This window comes from Salvelinus alpinus, chromosome 8 (assembly GCF_045679555.1).
Source record: "Salvelinus alpinus chromosome 8, SLU_Salpinus.1, whole genome shotgun sequence".
Lineage (NCBI taxonomy): Eukaryota > Metazoa > Chordata > Actinopteri > Salmoniformes > Salmonidae > Salvelinus > Salvelinus alpinus.
Genome location: NC_092093.1, coordinates 24,500,476 through 24,514,880, shown reverse-complemented (window position 1 = coordinate 24,514,880; position 14,405 = coordinate 24,500,476). Strand labels below are relative to the sequence as shown.

General features: G+C 43.2%; 1 protein-coding gene across 2 annotated transcripts in view; it reads left to right on the top strand.

Annotated features, from left to right (window-relative positions):
* LOC139582756 (metabotropic glutamate receptor 1-like) overlaps nt 1-14,280 on the top strand; it is a 40,766-nt gene extending 26,486 nt beyond the window's left edge. Inside the window, exons 4-9 of one of the 2 annotated variants that reach the window (XM_071413063.1) lie at nt 1,182-1,417; nt 3,084-3,330; nt 4,208-4,376; nt 5,487-5,613; nt 8,601-9,531; nt 10,827-14,280. In XM_071413063.1, coding sequence (XP_071269164.1) covers nt 1,182-1,417; nt 3,084-3,330; nt 4,208-4,376; nt 5,487-5,613; nt 8,601-9,531; nt 10,827-11,664 — 2,548 coding nt within the window. In that variant the 3' untranslated portion in view covers nt 11,665-14,280. The remainder of the gene's footprint in view (nt 1-1,181; nt 1,418-3,083; nt 3,331-4,207; nt 4,377-5,486; nt 5,614-8,600; nt 9,532-10,826) is intronic. The other variant, XM_071413065.1, reaches the window with a different exon arrangement.
* The last annotated feature ends 125 nt before the right edge of the window (nt 14,281-14,405 follow it).

Sequence of the window (14,405 nt, the reverse complement as noted above, 5' to 3'; positions counted from 1 at the left end):
CCCGTGCCTCAGCCGGCTCGCAAGGCTCCCACGCCCCTGCCGGTTCGTTGGGAGTTTACCCCCAGCCAGCTTGCCCGGCTCCCATGTCTCGGCCGGCTCGCCCAGGTGGGAGGCCGGGTGGCGCCCCTAGAGGGGGGGGGTCCTGTCACGCCTGCTCCCGCTCTTCCTTCCTCTGGTGCTCGAGGGCGCCAGACTGCCCAACATTACGCACTCAAGCCACCTTCAGTACGCACACCTGCCTTTCCCCATCACGCGCATCAGCGCTCATTGGACTCACGTGGACTCACGGTGACTCAATTACTTGTGTAATTTCCTTCCCTATATCTGTCTGTTTCCTAGCTCTGTTCCCTGCTTCGGGATTGTTTGTCATATGTCCTTGTTTTCCCGTGTGCTGACGCTGTTCCTGTCGGGTTCTATGTCCGTTTCTGAATAAATGTCTCCCCGTACCTGCTTCTCCTGTCCGGCGTCGGTCCTTACACATTGGGGTTAATCAATGGCCACAGAGCTAAAGCTAAGGGGCTAGTGATCCCTACAGAGACCATAGAAACTATAGTAGACTTGAAGGTCACTGCCTATTAGCTTGAAGAGCAAAGGATGGATCTTTGCAGTGGAATCTGATTGTTGGGAAGATTTGACACATGGCCTAAGCTCTGCTACACTTTTTTCCCATTCTCTCTTAATGTGGCCTGGTCTGAAAGGATATTGTCAGTGAACGTAACAATGACAAGACAGTGAGACTATTCTAAATTGTTCACCTCAGAATGGTAAGCAGCCAGAATTTAGCAACACCATTGCTACGGCTAGCAGTGTCACTGGATGAATGCCGGAAGTCTTCCTTATGAATTAATGTGGAAATGTAACACAGACATAATTCTTTAGTAAATTATTTTATTGGTTTTCTGTTGGGGTTGAAAGCTTTTTTCTTCAGAATGAACTTGCTCTTCCCTCTCCAAAATATTGAACTGACTGTGCATCGGGGCCCTGATTGAACTATTACATTAAACATTCATTATACTGTAGTATAAATAGCCTTTCTTGATAATTGATTAGTTAACCATGCACGATTTAAGTGTAATTGGGAGTTAAGTGAAATGGGGTTTTACCAATAAGTGCCTGATCAGCGCCATTTTCATTGTTTTACAAAAGTCTCTCTCTCTCCCTCTCTCCCTCTCTCTCTCCAGTGATGGATGGGCAGATCGTGATGAAGTGGTAGAGGGGTATGAACAGGAAGCTGAAGGTGGGATCACGATGAAGCTGCAGTCAGAGGAAGTGAAGTCATTTGATGACTACTTCCTGAAGCTGCGTTTGGACACCAACTCACGGAACCCGTGGTTCCCAGAGTTCTGGCAGTACCGCTTCCAGTGCCGGCTGGCCGGACATCCACAGGAAATGAAGAAATACAAGAAAGTCTGCTCCGGTGAGAATCACTAATAAACTACATTACCCAGAGTCATGAGGAATTAGCAGGGTTTACATTGGGACGAGGAAGGAAATACATCTTTAAATCAACCAAAGCAATCGGAAGAAAAATATCTAAAATCATCACAAAAAGGAGGTTATATATTGACTGCAATTTCAATACATGATGAGTTAGGCCGGGATAACATGAATAGTTAATCTTAATGTTTTGAAATAGCAATTGTATGATAATGATATTGATGTCTCCCTTTTTCCCCCTTTCCAAATACTCTCTCTGCTTTCGAACAAAAGGTGATCTAGGTAAACTGAGTTGTTGCCCCACCAAAATCACTAACACATTTTTTAATGGATATTATTCACAACAAATCACAATTAACATCCCGATTAGATGTATCACCTGAAACAATGCTCAATAAGCATGCTTTCAAACATTTTGTTAGAAAAGCTTTTCCAAGTATCGATGCTGTTGTGAGTATATTCACCTCAACATTTCGGTGTTATACATGTACTACTTTCTAATACCTGACTCTCTGAAGACTTATTAAACCAATATGGGTTGATCTATGATAGTTTGCTGTATCTCATGTTATGTTCTCTTCCTAAAGATCTCCAAGGTGGTAAGTGTATATTTCAGGATTAAGAAGATGATGACTTTTCCTGCACTTGCATCGTACTGTATAAGCACATCACTTCACTTCGGCAAGACTTGTAGAGTTTGACTGGTGCCATCTCTGAGGATCATGTTGGCCCCTTGTTCTACCTCCAGACCAGTGAAATAGATAGAAAGCTTCAAATTGGCTGCTGTGTTCGGAGAAAGCCTAGGGTAGGGTCAAATCAGTCAAACTCTACTGTACAAGCTCTTGGGTCGGTTTTTTGAAAGTACTGCAATGTGGAGGGAGCACAAGGAAGAATGAGTCACTGAAACACACTGTTCACGACCCCTTTCAGTAGAACACCAGAGTATGAGAGCGATGTGTTCTATATAGAATACCCCATTGCTGCCTATCTGCATGATCACCACAGACAAAATACGGCCATTTTGTAAATGAATAAAGAAACAATAGGAAAATAGGGCGAGAAAATTGTTTGAGATTTAAGCAGTTAAACATTTCATGGAGTAGCACCTCAGGTACAGTATGATTATAAGGTGAATTAATGTATCTTTAAAAAAATGTCACTATTAGTGCTATGGTTGCCCTATTCCCTGTGCTTTGTTAATGTCCACCTTTGATTTGCCAGTTGTATTGCCTGACAATGCTTTCAGCTGGCTGACCAAAAATGCCTGTTACACAATATGGTGTCCACAGACTTAACTCTTTCTCCCTCAAGATTCCTCCAAGTTCTGTATCCTTTGGAAAAAATAAGCCTTTGGACACCTTATTGTGATTTACTGTATGGTGTGTGCCAATTCTATTGTGCTGCAAAAGAGAGAGATGTTTTTCTTGTACGTTTTGATCCAATTATAATTCAAAACTCAGTTCTTCATGGGTTGGAGAAAGAAGTTGTATAATTCTCTTTTAGAACAATATTCTGTGTGATAAAATGTTCACATTGATACGACACTGTAAATCCAGCACAAACAAACAAAATGTTTGCCTCCTTAGAAAAACAACATCAACCAATCCCCCATTTTGACTTTCTGTAAATTTCTCACCAATCCCTAGGCAACGAGAGTCTTCATGAGAACTACGTCCAAGACAGTAAGATGGGCTTCGTCATTAATGCCATCTATGCCATGGCCCACGGTCTCCATGACATGCACAGTGAGCTGTGCCCTGGCCAGCCAGGCCTGTGTGAGGCCATGGACCCCATCGATGGCAGTAAGCTGCTGGATTACCTGCTCAAGATCACCTTCAGAGGGGTATCAGGGGAGGATGTGTACTTCGACGAGAACGGGGACACTCCGGGCAGGTGAGGGCGATGGATGGAGTAGGAGGAGAGGAGGAGGAGAAGAAGGATGTAGGGGAGGTGGAGAAGGAGGAGGAGGAAGAGGGGGATGGGGGTTGCTATGGAGAATTGTTGGCGAGCAGATTTTGTTTGAAATAACTATGAAAACATATGCATGGGCATACGTACACACACACACACACACACACACACACACACACACACACACACACACACACACACACACACACACACACACACACACACACACACACACACACACACACACACACACACACACACACACACACACACTCCTTAACCACTCAGAATGAATACATGAACTGTTAACCTTTGAATTGTTTTTATTTTAACCCTGTAACCACACGGATTTAACCCTTTAACCACGTGGAATTAATGCATCGAAAATAATACGTTGAATTTCGAAGGGAGAATATGAGATCTTGTTGCCAGCCAGCTACAGACAGTCCCTAAAAGACAGGTGAAAAACACCCCCAGTCATCTGTTTTTCAGCCAGAGGTCAGAGCTAGTACTTAGGCATGGCCTCATAATCAAAATAGATCTGGGTTCTAAGCCCAAAGGTGATGTTCTGTACCCCTCTGAGTGGCTTTACCTGAAATTGCTTGGCAAAACTTCCAACTATATAGTCTGTAAACTGTTAGTGATTTTGAATAAAGGGGTCTGCTCTAAGCAAGGTATTTAGGGGTTATCATTAAAACACCTACCACTAACTCACTCTTAATGTCTTCATTTCTCTCTTTCTCCATTTTGTCCTTGCTCTGTCTTTCTCTCTCTCTCTTTCTCTCCCTGTCCCTCTCCATGTCTCTCCCTCCTCACTCCCTCTCTCTCTCACCCATTCACCCTCTCCTCACCCCCTCAGGTATGACATCATGAACCTGCAAAGTGTGGGAGACGGTAGCTATGACTACCAGCAGGTGGGCTCGTGGCACGAGGGCATTCTGAACATCGATGACTGGAAGCTGTGGATGAACAACAGTGACATGGTCCGCTCCGTCTGCAGCGAGCCCTGCTCCAGGGGACAGATCAAGGTACAGACACTGAAAAACCACGCTGAGCCAGGCTGGGCCAGGCTGGATTGGGATAGGTCCTGAACCAGTCAGTCAGGAATACCCAGAACTCAGTTTAGTGCACAACTACTTTGACTATTTTTCTGCTTTAATGCTTTTGTTTAATTTTATTTGAACTAAGTTTGCTCTGTAAATTGATCCCTAGCTTAGGAATTGATGAGCAGATTCCATTCCTGGTTGAAAAGGTATACTCTCATTGTGTATTAACAAAATGCAGTGGAGCCTATATTATCTTGACGAAACACAAATCAAATCAAATCAAACCAAATGTATTTATAAAGCCCTTCTTACATCAGCTGATATCTCAAAGTGCTGTACAGAAACCCAGCCTAAAACCCCAAACAGCAAGCAATGCAGGTGTAGAAACACCTTGAGTCTCTTCAACCAGGGCCAGTATTATTCAGCCTGGCCATAAGCCCACCATAGGGAGCATGCACACTCTCCTGTCTGCTTAAGTTGGGCCTGCTACAGCTTTGTTTACAGCCCTGTGCTGTGCATCACCCTGTTTTACATATCACTGCTCTGGTAACATACACTCTGGGAACAGGACAAAGTAAATGCAGCTGAGCTTGTCTTTTGGAATATAATTTGTGTACCGCTAAGGAAAACTGTTATACCATATAGCTTCTTATAAAATGGGCTCCCGAGTGGTGCAGCAGTCTAAGGCACTGCATCTCAGTGCTAGAGGCATCACTACAGACCCTGGTTCGATTCCAGGCTGTATCACAACCCTGCTGTGATTGGGAGTCCCATAGGGCAGCACACAATTGGCCTAGCATCGTCTGGGTTAGGGTTTGGCCGGGGTAGGCCGTCATTGTAAATAAGAATTTGTTCTTAACTGACTTGCCTAGTTAAATAAAGGGTAAAAAAATAAAATAATAATAATAATTATGCACCTGACTTGACTTATTCATTTTAGCTCCTAGTGGTGCAAAGGGCCTAAACTTGCACCATCAAGGCCATATTAGACACTAATACCCGTTAGTGGTGTGGGGGTTGTGATTTGTTGTGGTTTGGGTATTGTTACTGTTTTGACTGATAGCCTGTGACCTCTGACCTCTGTGTGATCAGGTGATCAGGAAGGGCGAGGTGAGCTGCTGCTGGATCTGCACTACCTGTAAGGACAATGAGATTGTCCGGGATGAGTTTACCTGTCAAGCCTGTGACCTGGGCTGGTGGCCCGATGACGAGCTGGAAGGTAACTAACTAACTGGGAACTATGTATTTATGAGCCATGATGACTGACTACATGGATCTACCTGGCTGTATTTCCTCCAGGTCCAACCCTAACATCTTCTCTAACCTGTATGTCCGTCCCAGTCACTATCCCCTCTATCTATACCTCCCCCAGCCTTGGCCCGTCCTCATCTACTCTAACACCCACCTCCCTAGTCTCCCAATCCACCACAACATACTGACAATATATCCCAGGTTTCTGCTTAAACCCAGTCCCCAACTCCCTGCAGCCTGCACTCTGCTTTGTTCTCCCTGTGAAGGGACTGCCAATGTCTGTCTATTCTTCCCCATTCCTTGCTGATATACTGATTTATTTTGTGACCAAATATTTTTTAATTTAGTCATTTTCTTGTTGGGGGGGCTACAGACAATACACAAATTCATATAATTTCATAGCTTGCACCCACCCGTGAAATGCCACTCAAAAATAAGAAGTTTTAAAAAGTACACAAATACAAATGATCATACCACAGAGCCAAAAAGCAACAATACATTTAGTATGTAAAGAAAAAAAAGTGACATTCTATTCATGACAAAATACATTATTTACCATTCATTTATTTTGGGTACAAAATAATCTGAAACACAACCAAAACAAACAGCACATGCATTCAACAAATTTGTAGAGTCACAAGCTTGATGTTGTCATTGTGTGCTATGAATATGGGACCAAATACTTACGCTTTTACTACTTTAGTACACACAAATGAATTTGTCCCAATACGTTTGGTCCCCAGTTACATTGTTTTTAAATTTTCCACCGAATAGAGATTGTGTAAGCAATAATAGTACCAATCTGTAGTTTACATTGTTTAAGGAATAGATCAGTGAAGACCACTGCTCCCAGGGCAATAGGAGACACCATACTTCTTGCTATACTCAGCCAGGGGGTGGAAGGATCATGTCTAAACCAATTCAGGATGGGATTAAATGCCTGGAAACAGATTGAAAATGTTGGTACGGATTTTGGCTACGTCTTTCCCTCTTTGTAAGTTTGTTAATTTTATCCGGGATCACTTACTTTGACATATACATTTTTTAAACCTAACTATGGATTTTATCCCAATAGCCAGAAGGGGGAGTCAAGGGAAACATTGAACTACAGAAATTCAGGCCGTGGCAATATATTCATTTTGACAATAGATATTCTGCAGGTTAAAGCAACTGGGATGTTATCCCATCTGCCGAGGTGGGATTGAATTGATTTGAGCGTTCTGTTAAAGTTTCTAACAATGGTTTATCTAAGATCTAGATAAAGTAAGATATTGTCAGCGTATAATGAGATGACGTGATCTGTAGAATTTAGAGATATTGGTGTAATTTATTTTGATTGTCGAATTAACTGGGCCAGGGGCTCCAGAAACAAAAAAAAATAGCAGAGGTGAGATGGGATCACCTTGCCTGCTACTTCTAGTTTTTCTGAACGGAACAGAGCAGGTATTGCCCGTTATTACTATGGCTGAGGGATTGGTATATAGTATTTTAATCATATTAAGGAAATTGAAGCCAAGTCACATAGGTTCCAAAACCAACCAAAGATATGAACATTCTAGTCTATCAAAAGCTTTTTCTGCATCGAGAGATAGAACTGCCCATGTCTATATGTAATAGACAACAGAGTTTCTGAGAACAATAGCTTTTTACCAATTTGGGTTAGTAAGTTTCAAGAAGGGATGACAGAATTTTTAAAAATATTTTAATATCTAATTTCTATACTCTTATCACCTAAAGAAGACATTACTCTCTCCGTCATGTGCTCTGCCTTCCCCAACTCCTTTCATCTCACCTCCTGCTCTCTTACCTGCTGTCTATCAGTCTGTCTGTCTCATCTTCCCCTCCCTCTTGCCTTCTCTTCTCAGCTCTCTCTCTCTCCACTGTCTTCCCCCTTCCCCTCGGTGCCTTCTCCCTGACCCAGGAGTTGTTTTGTCAGCGATTCGGGCTGAGGGGAGCTCTCTTTTCTCACAGCTGCTAGGTGAAAAATCCCATTAGCTATTTTAGAGGACACAGATAGATTTCCAACAGTTTGTCGTCTGAGATGAAATTGCTACCTTTCCTGTGATTTCCTAAGCATGTCTGGGGAATACTAATGGGGAATATCATTCCCACATCTGAATGGAAAAGTGGAAAGGTGGATATTTTTATGACTCGTTGTTTTGGTCCCATAGCTCTGTCATTCTTGTTTACTGGGGAAACCAACATTTAGAGAAGGGAAGGTGTTGTGAACTTGAGAAGCGAGGAGGGAGTGAATCTTTTATGAGTAATGTTGGAATTATTCAAAGGTCTTCTTAAAGCTCTGACAGGATTGTGTAGGGAAGAGAAATATGGGATTTGAAGATTTTTGAGAGAGAGGATGATGATAAGTGCATTTCATATTTGCCTCCCTTTTCCATTGGCGGTGTGTGAGCCTGATTAACTAAGCTTGGAGGCCAGAAATGTTAAAGTTCTTGTGATTTGGGTTTGAGGACTAAATTATGCTGGTTGTGGTGGCATAGACGTAGGCAGGCCTAGCCTGTGGTGGCGCTGTAATGCTATTAGCTAGGAGCACTGTGTAATACAGGGGTTTTAAGCTGAGTCTGGGGACGTCACTTTCCTCCCATTAAGCCCTTGCGACTCTCAGTGTGTGTCCGATGACAAATCACCACCAATGAGGCATGATGGACAGCCACACACCCAGAGACACACCCAGGGACACACCCAGAGACACACCCAGAGACACACACACACACACACACACACACACACACATGCACACACAATTTACGCTGCAGCATAAGCATGGGAGGAAAATCTGACAGATTTGGAGCGTATGTGTGTGTTCTTGAGTAATTCTTTAGTCTACCCATGTTCCCCTCTTTTCCATTTACAGAGCTTCCTATTTCTTTTCCACAATTTACACGCTTCAATGATTAGATAGACAACAGCATCTCTCCTTTCCTCTGTCATCTGCAGGTTGTGTGCCCCTGCCTCTGAATTACCTGGACTGGTCAGACGTGGAGTCCATCGTGGCAGTGTGTTTGTCCTGCGTGGGCATCCTGGTCACCCTCTGGGTCATCTTAATCTTTGTGGTGTACCGCGACACGCCCGTGGTCAAGTCGTCCAGTCGTGAGCTGTGCTACATCATCCTGGTGGGCGTCTTATTGGGCTACATCTGCCCATTCACCCTGATCGCCTATCCCACTGTGGCATCCTGTTACCTGCAGCGCCTCCTAGTCGGCCTCTCAGCCGCAATGTGCTACTCCGCCCTGGTCACCAAAACCAACCGCATCGCCCGCATCCTGGCTGGCAGCAAGAAGAAGATCTGCACCAAGAAGCCCCGCTTCATGTCGGCCTGGGCCCAGGTATTCATTTCCTTCTTCCTCATCAGCCTGCAACTCATCCTGGAAATAACCCTGATCATCCTGGAGCCTCCCATGCCCGTCAAGTACTACCCCAGCATCCGCGAGGTCTACCTCATCTGCAACACCAGCACGGTGGGCATGGTGGCCCCGCTGGGCTACAATGGCCTGCTCATCATGAGCTGTACCTACTACGCCTTCAAGACGCGCAACGTCCCGGCCAACTTCAACGAGGCCAAGTACATCGCCTTCACCATGTACACCACCTGTATCATCTGGTTGGCCTTCGTTCCCATCTACTTCGGCTCCAACTACAAGATCATCACCACGTCCTTCTCCGTGAGCCTGAGCGTCACCGTGGCGCTGGGGTGCATGTTCTCGCCCAAGATGTATATCATCATCGCCAAGCCAGAGAGGAACGTGAGGAGCGCCTTCACCACGTCCGATGTAGTCAGGATGCATGTGGGAGACGGCCAGGCGGCTCAGCAGAGCAAGAGCATTCTCAACATGTTCCGTAGGAAGAAGAACGGAAACGGAAGCACCAAGTGAGTAACCTTCAGTGACGGTCAGAACTCAGGGCCTAAAGAGGAGGGCATATTGAAGGATAGAATAGGGCCTGCGCACGTATTTGGATCCAAAAGTTGTCTTGTGACTACAATTAACAATTTTTTTGTAGACCCTACTCTTTCATTCTACAGTTTTCTGCCCAAATATGATGACATATAATGAGTGTTTGACTATACATTTTTTTGGTAGATTAGCCAATTATAAACAGAATGTGATAGATATTAAAATATGTAATCTTTAGGTAATATATGTTGATTTAACTCAGAACTGGGCGTATCTTCAAAGTCCGATTGCAAGATTAGCACTAAATAATGGTAGCGTATACTTTATGTGTGATGATTAAAGAATAGATTGTATAGATTTAAAGTGGATTCCTAATAGGCGTTCCACAAAGACACTGACAGTAAGGATTGAGACGGAAGATGAGAGAATGTTGTCTTTGAGTGTTGTCTCTCACCATTGCCCTAATATGCTCCTCTCAAACTCTTCCAACGGACAGAGGGTGACTCTGACAGGCTAATGTTTAGACACAGGGCGTGGCAAACTCCTATCCTTGAGGGCTGCAGTGTCTTCGGAAAATAAGGTATCAGTGGTTAGTAGGAGGGTCTACTAATCTTTCTTTATAGCTCCAGACTGGTTGGTGATTACAAGGTATGAATGACAGCCAGTAGACACTGCAGCCTTCAAGGGAAGAAGATGTGCACACCCCTGGTTTAGGTGCTTTAGGTTTATCCTGAATTGCCCTCACATTTATCCCAGTGTCGAAGCATGAATGCCTCTCTGTCTCCCTCACTAATCACATAAGAGAGACAAATCTAACCTATGCACACCACTAAAACCTTGTGTCATTACTTTGTGTCAGACAGTACAGGCACCACATTTTGCAAGTGCATGTTGCCCATCTCAACTTGATAAGCACTTACTGTAGATAGACAGGTCTACATTTGGTGGATGGCTCAAAATACTTTGAATTCAGCCATCTAGGGTTCATAATTCTGTTCAAACAGAACATTATGAAATGATGAATCAATAAGTATTTAGTTAAGTGCGCAGAATGATTATTAAAAGCATTGGCTCTTAGAATGAATGAATGACCCACAGCATTGTTGCCTCTTAATGTCGTTAAAAAGTCTTTACAGTATTTTAACATGCATAGAGAAATGTTGAAATGCTGCTGCTATGTTCTATTGTGCTATGTTGTTGTTGTTGTTGTTGTCTAACCCTTCCCCCGGGTTGTCTCAGTTAGTAACTGCAGTCTTTATCTCGTTCATAGTTCTAATGGCAAGTCTGTGTCATGGTCTGAACCAGGTGCAAGACACCCTCAGAGGGGGGGGAATGTGTGGCACAGACTGTCTGTGCATGTGAGGAAACAGGAAGCCGGCTCGAATCAGACGGCGGTCATCAGGCCCCTAACTAACGCCACCGTCGACCCCCACAGCTGCGACCCCCACAACCACCACCATGGCCCTGGCACAGACCCCCACCTCCCCCATCCCCACCCCGGCACCAAGGCTCTGTACAACCTGGCGGAGGAGGAGGACGAGGGGGGGGAAGCACGCCCTCTCTGTACTCCCTCCCACTCCCACTCCGGAATGCTCCACGGGCAGGACTCGGAGGAGCCACCCTCTTATTCTCACTTAACGGACTGTACCACTGAGCATTTGCAGGGGGCGATGGTGGACACGCACGGCTCCAATGTCCCTGGATTTAATGACACAAAGGGTGCCTCCGGCATTCAGGCCAGCTCCACCAACCAACCCCAAAGCTTCACCTTCTCTCAGCTTTCCCATCCCCTGCAAGGGGTGGCTTCTTTTGGAGAGGAGGACCTCATCTCCTCCCTGGAGGGTGCTGAGGGGGAGGCACTGGACCTCCTACACAGCTACACAGAGGAGGAGGAAGAGGACGATGAGAAGGAGGAGCTGGCTCAGAGTAAGCTGACTCTGGAAGACTCCTTGGCTTTGACTCCCCCCTCCCCCTTCAGGGACTCAGTGTGTTCTGCCGGGTCGGTTCCCGGCTCCCCTGTCTCTGAGTTGGTCTTCAGCAGCCCCCCGAGCTCTGTTTACTCCTCCGTCATCCTCCAGGACTTCAGACAGAGCTCCTCGACACTGTGAGAGCTACCAGGCACTGACACACACACAGACTCACACACAGAGACACCAAGTTACTAAGAGGTAACATCAACAATTTTATTATTTATTTATTTATACATTTCTCCATTTGCTCTGTCATTCGCTTGCTTGGATTATACAATACTTTTTACATCAAGGGGGAGTCTAAGTGAGAGAAAAAAATAAATAAATGGAATAGTAGCAATCATGTTTCTGAAGGGCTGTGAGTCCCCACCAGCCTTTCAGCAAACTTTGAGACTGGGAACAGTGCCCAAACTACTTGGTTCTTGAGCCAAATGGATTGGCAATCACAATGATGGCTGTAGCTATATGGTTTGGTTTTGCTATTGTTGTGCATTTAACATATCCTATGAGACAAATGGAGGGAAGCCCTATTGCTGTGTATAAGGTGCTTGGGACTTCTATGATTTCAGTGAGATACAGGGACAAAGCCGGCTAAAGACTACAGATCACAGAATGCACTGCCTGTTTGGTCCAATACTGTACCTGTGCAGTTCATAATATAATGTGTAGCAGACGCAGCTGTTTCAAGACTCTTTGCCTTTTTCATAGACTTAGTCGTCAATAAGAAGCATTCACCTCAGCTTACCAGTACTTTTACTACTGACCTCATTGCAGCTCAAACATTTGCTCTCTGATAGGAAATAAACTTTCTTTATGAACCGCAGGATATGCTACAGTATTTGATATAAGACTGATGTTTTCATGCAGTATTATGTGTCTCTGACAATGCATACAGGGCCCTAAGGTACTGTAACATAGTATACTTTAATTGGAGATTGAGTATTTGCGCTGTGAGATACTTTGCAACATGTTTTGTTATTGTGCCAATGAAAGTAGTTTTCCAGTTCTCTGCATTAATGTTTACTGTATAGCTCTTTGATCGCACTTTGCAGAGACTGGTGATAAGGCATCTTCAGGAGATTCTGAGATTGTGTACAGTATTCTACATTATATGGTGGGTTTGATTGTAGGCGACAGTAATGTTATGATATAAGTTTAAACATATTCTATGAAATCCTGAGACATGTTTGGTTCACACAGAACGCTATGAAGATGTGGTTCTGTTTTCCATACTGTGTAGGGTGTCCACCCACATTGCCCAGAGTGTTTGAAAACATGTTTTGGTAATGACATTTAACTTCCTTATGTTATAAAATACATTTTACCAAGACAAATATTATTCTTCATGTTCTGAATCATTCAGTGGGGTCTGTCTCTAACATATCATTAACATTATTACCAAAAAGCCGGATTTCTTAACCTAATACATTCGATAATAAGCACAGAGCTCCGTTGACATACAGTAACGTTGCAAGTTTCTCCTAACAACTTTTGAGGATTTAACATTTTGTGGTCGTCGTCTTCAAAGTTGTTTCCGCGGGTCGCAAAAAGCAAAATATGCATGACGAGCTGAATTAAACGTAAAGGGCATTGAAAATAAAAAGCTTGGTATACGCTCTGTGCTTCATTGACATTTCACAGAGATAAGCATGTTTTGGTGACAAATCTTTAAAAATTACAGGAATTTTGAATTCATATGTAAAGCGTATACTAAAATATGAAAATACTACATGACATGTCTCAAAATCGATATCCATCTTACCTCTATATTTTTTAAAAGCCCTGCAGATTCGAGAAGAAAAATGACGAGTTCAACAGGAAAGTGAACCTGTCAGGTAACCATAGCCTTAATTCTTGCACATAATCCAGCCTATCTGACACAATGTACATTTCCTGATTTTTGTACCACTTTTTTCTCTAGCCTCCCTTGATCTGGTCACCCTAATTCTGGCCATCCTATAAGGGTAAATACTACAATAACATTTGAACAGATTATGATAGAGATATGAGGTTTGGACCATTGGTTTTCTTTGAGGATTATCTACACAATTAACACATTTTACCCATTGGTCAAAAGATGCGTTTCTGATTGGACACCCTATACTGTGTGTGTGATGATAGGTCGCTGTGTCATTGTAATGGGAATCTACTTGTGTATGTTTTCAAAGTCTGTAATACTGTTGAGCCATCTCTCGTTTTTTCACACGGATGGTATGTTTGTAATATCAGTAAATGTTTATATATTTAGAATGTTAAACTATTTATACATTTTAAAACTTGTCTTACAGATGCTTGTGGAAGAGCTGTGTGTTGACATTGATTCTGGGTAACTTTTCAGATAAACTTTACAAGTCAACTGTATCCACTTGGAAATATTAAGATGTAAAGCTTACCAATGGGTAGTTAGTTGCTTCTTGTGGTAAGATTATACACGCTTCAATCTCGCTTAGATCTTGTACTATAAAATTGCAGTTGGTTTACTTGATCATAAGTTTATTAGTACTTTATCTGTAAGAATGAAAATCCAAAGTATATAAACATGAATATACAGTATGTATAGTACTATAGTATTGTAATTGTTATTACAAAATGTTATATTTAGTCTATTAGTGTAAGTTGATTGAAGATTTTAACATTTCTTAAATGTAAAGTAACAGAAAGATCACGTTTTACACAGTCTCAGCTTGAATGAGATAGGCCTACATGTTTTTGGCAAGGTGAACAATGCTGTAAAATAAAAATATTTTATAGTAAGATGACTGTTGATTGCATGATTTCATTGTGCTTTAATTTGGGTTAATCGGTGCATTTTTTCACCAGTTAAATGGCAGTCCCGATACACTTTATAATGCATTTGGTCCAAATAGGTCCCTACCATT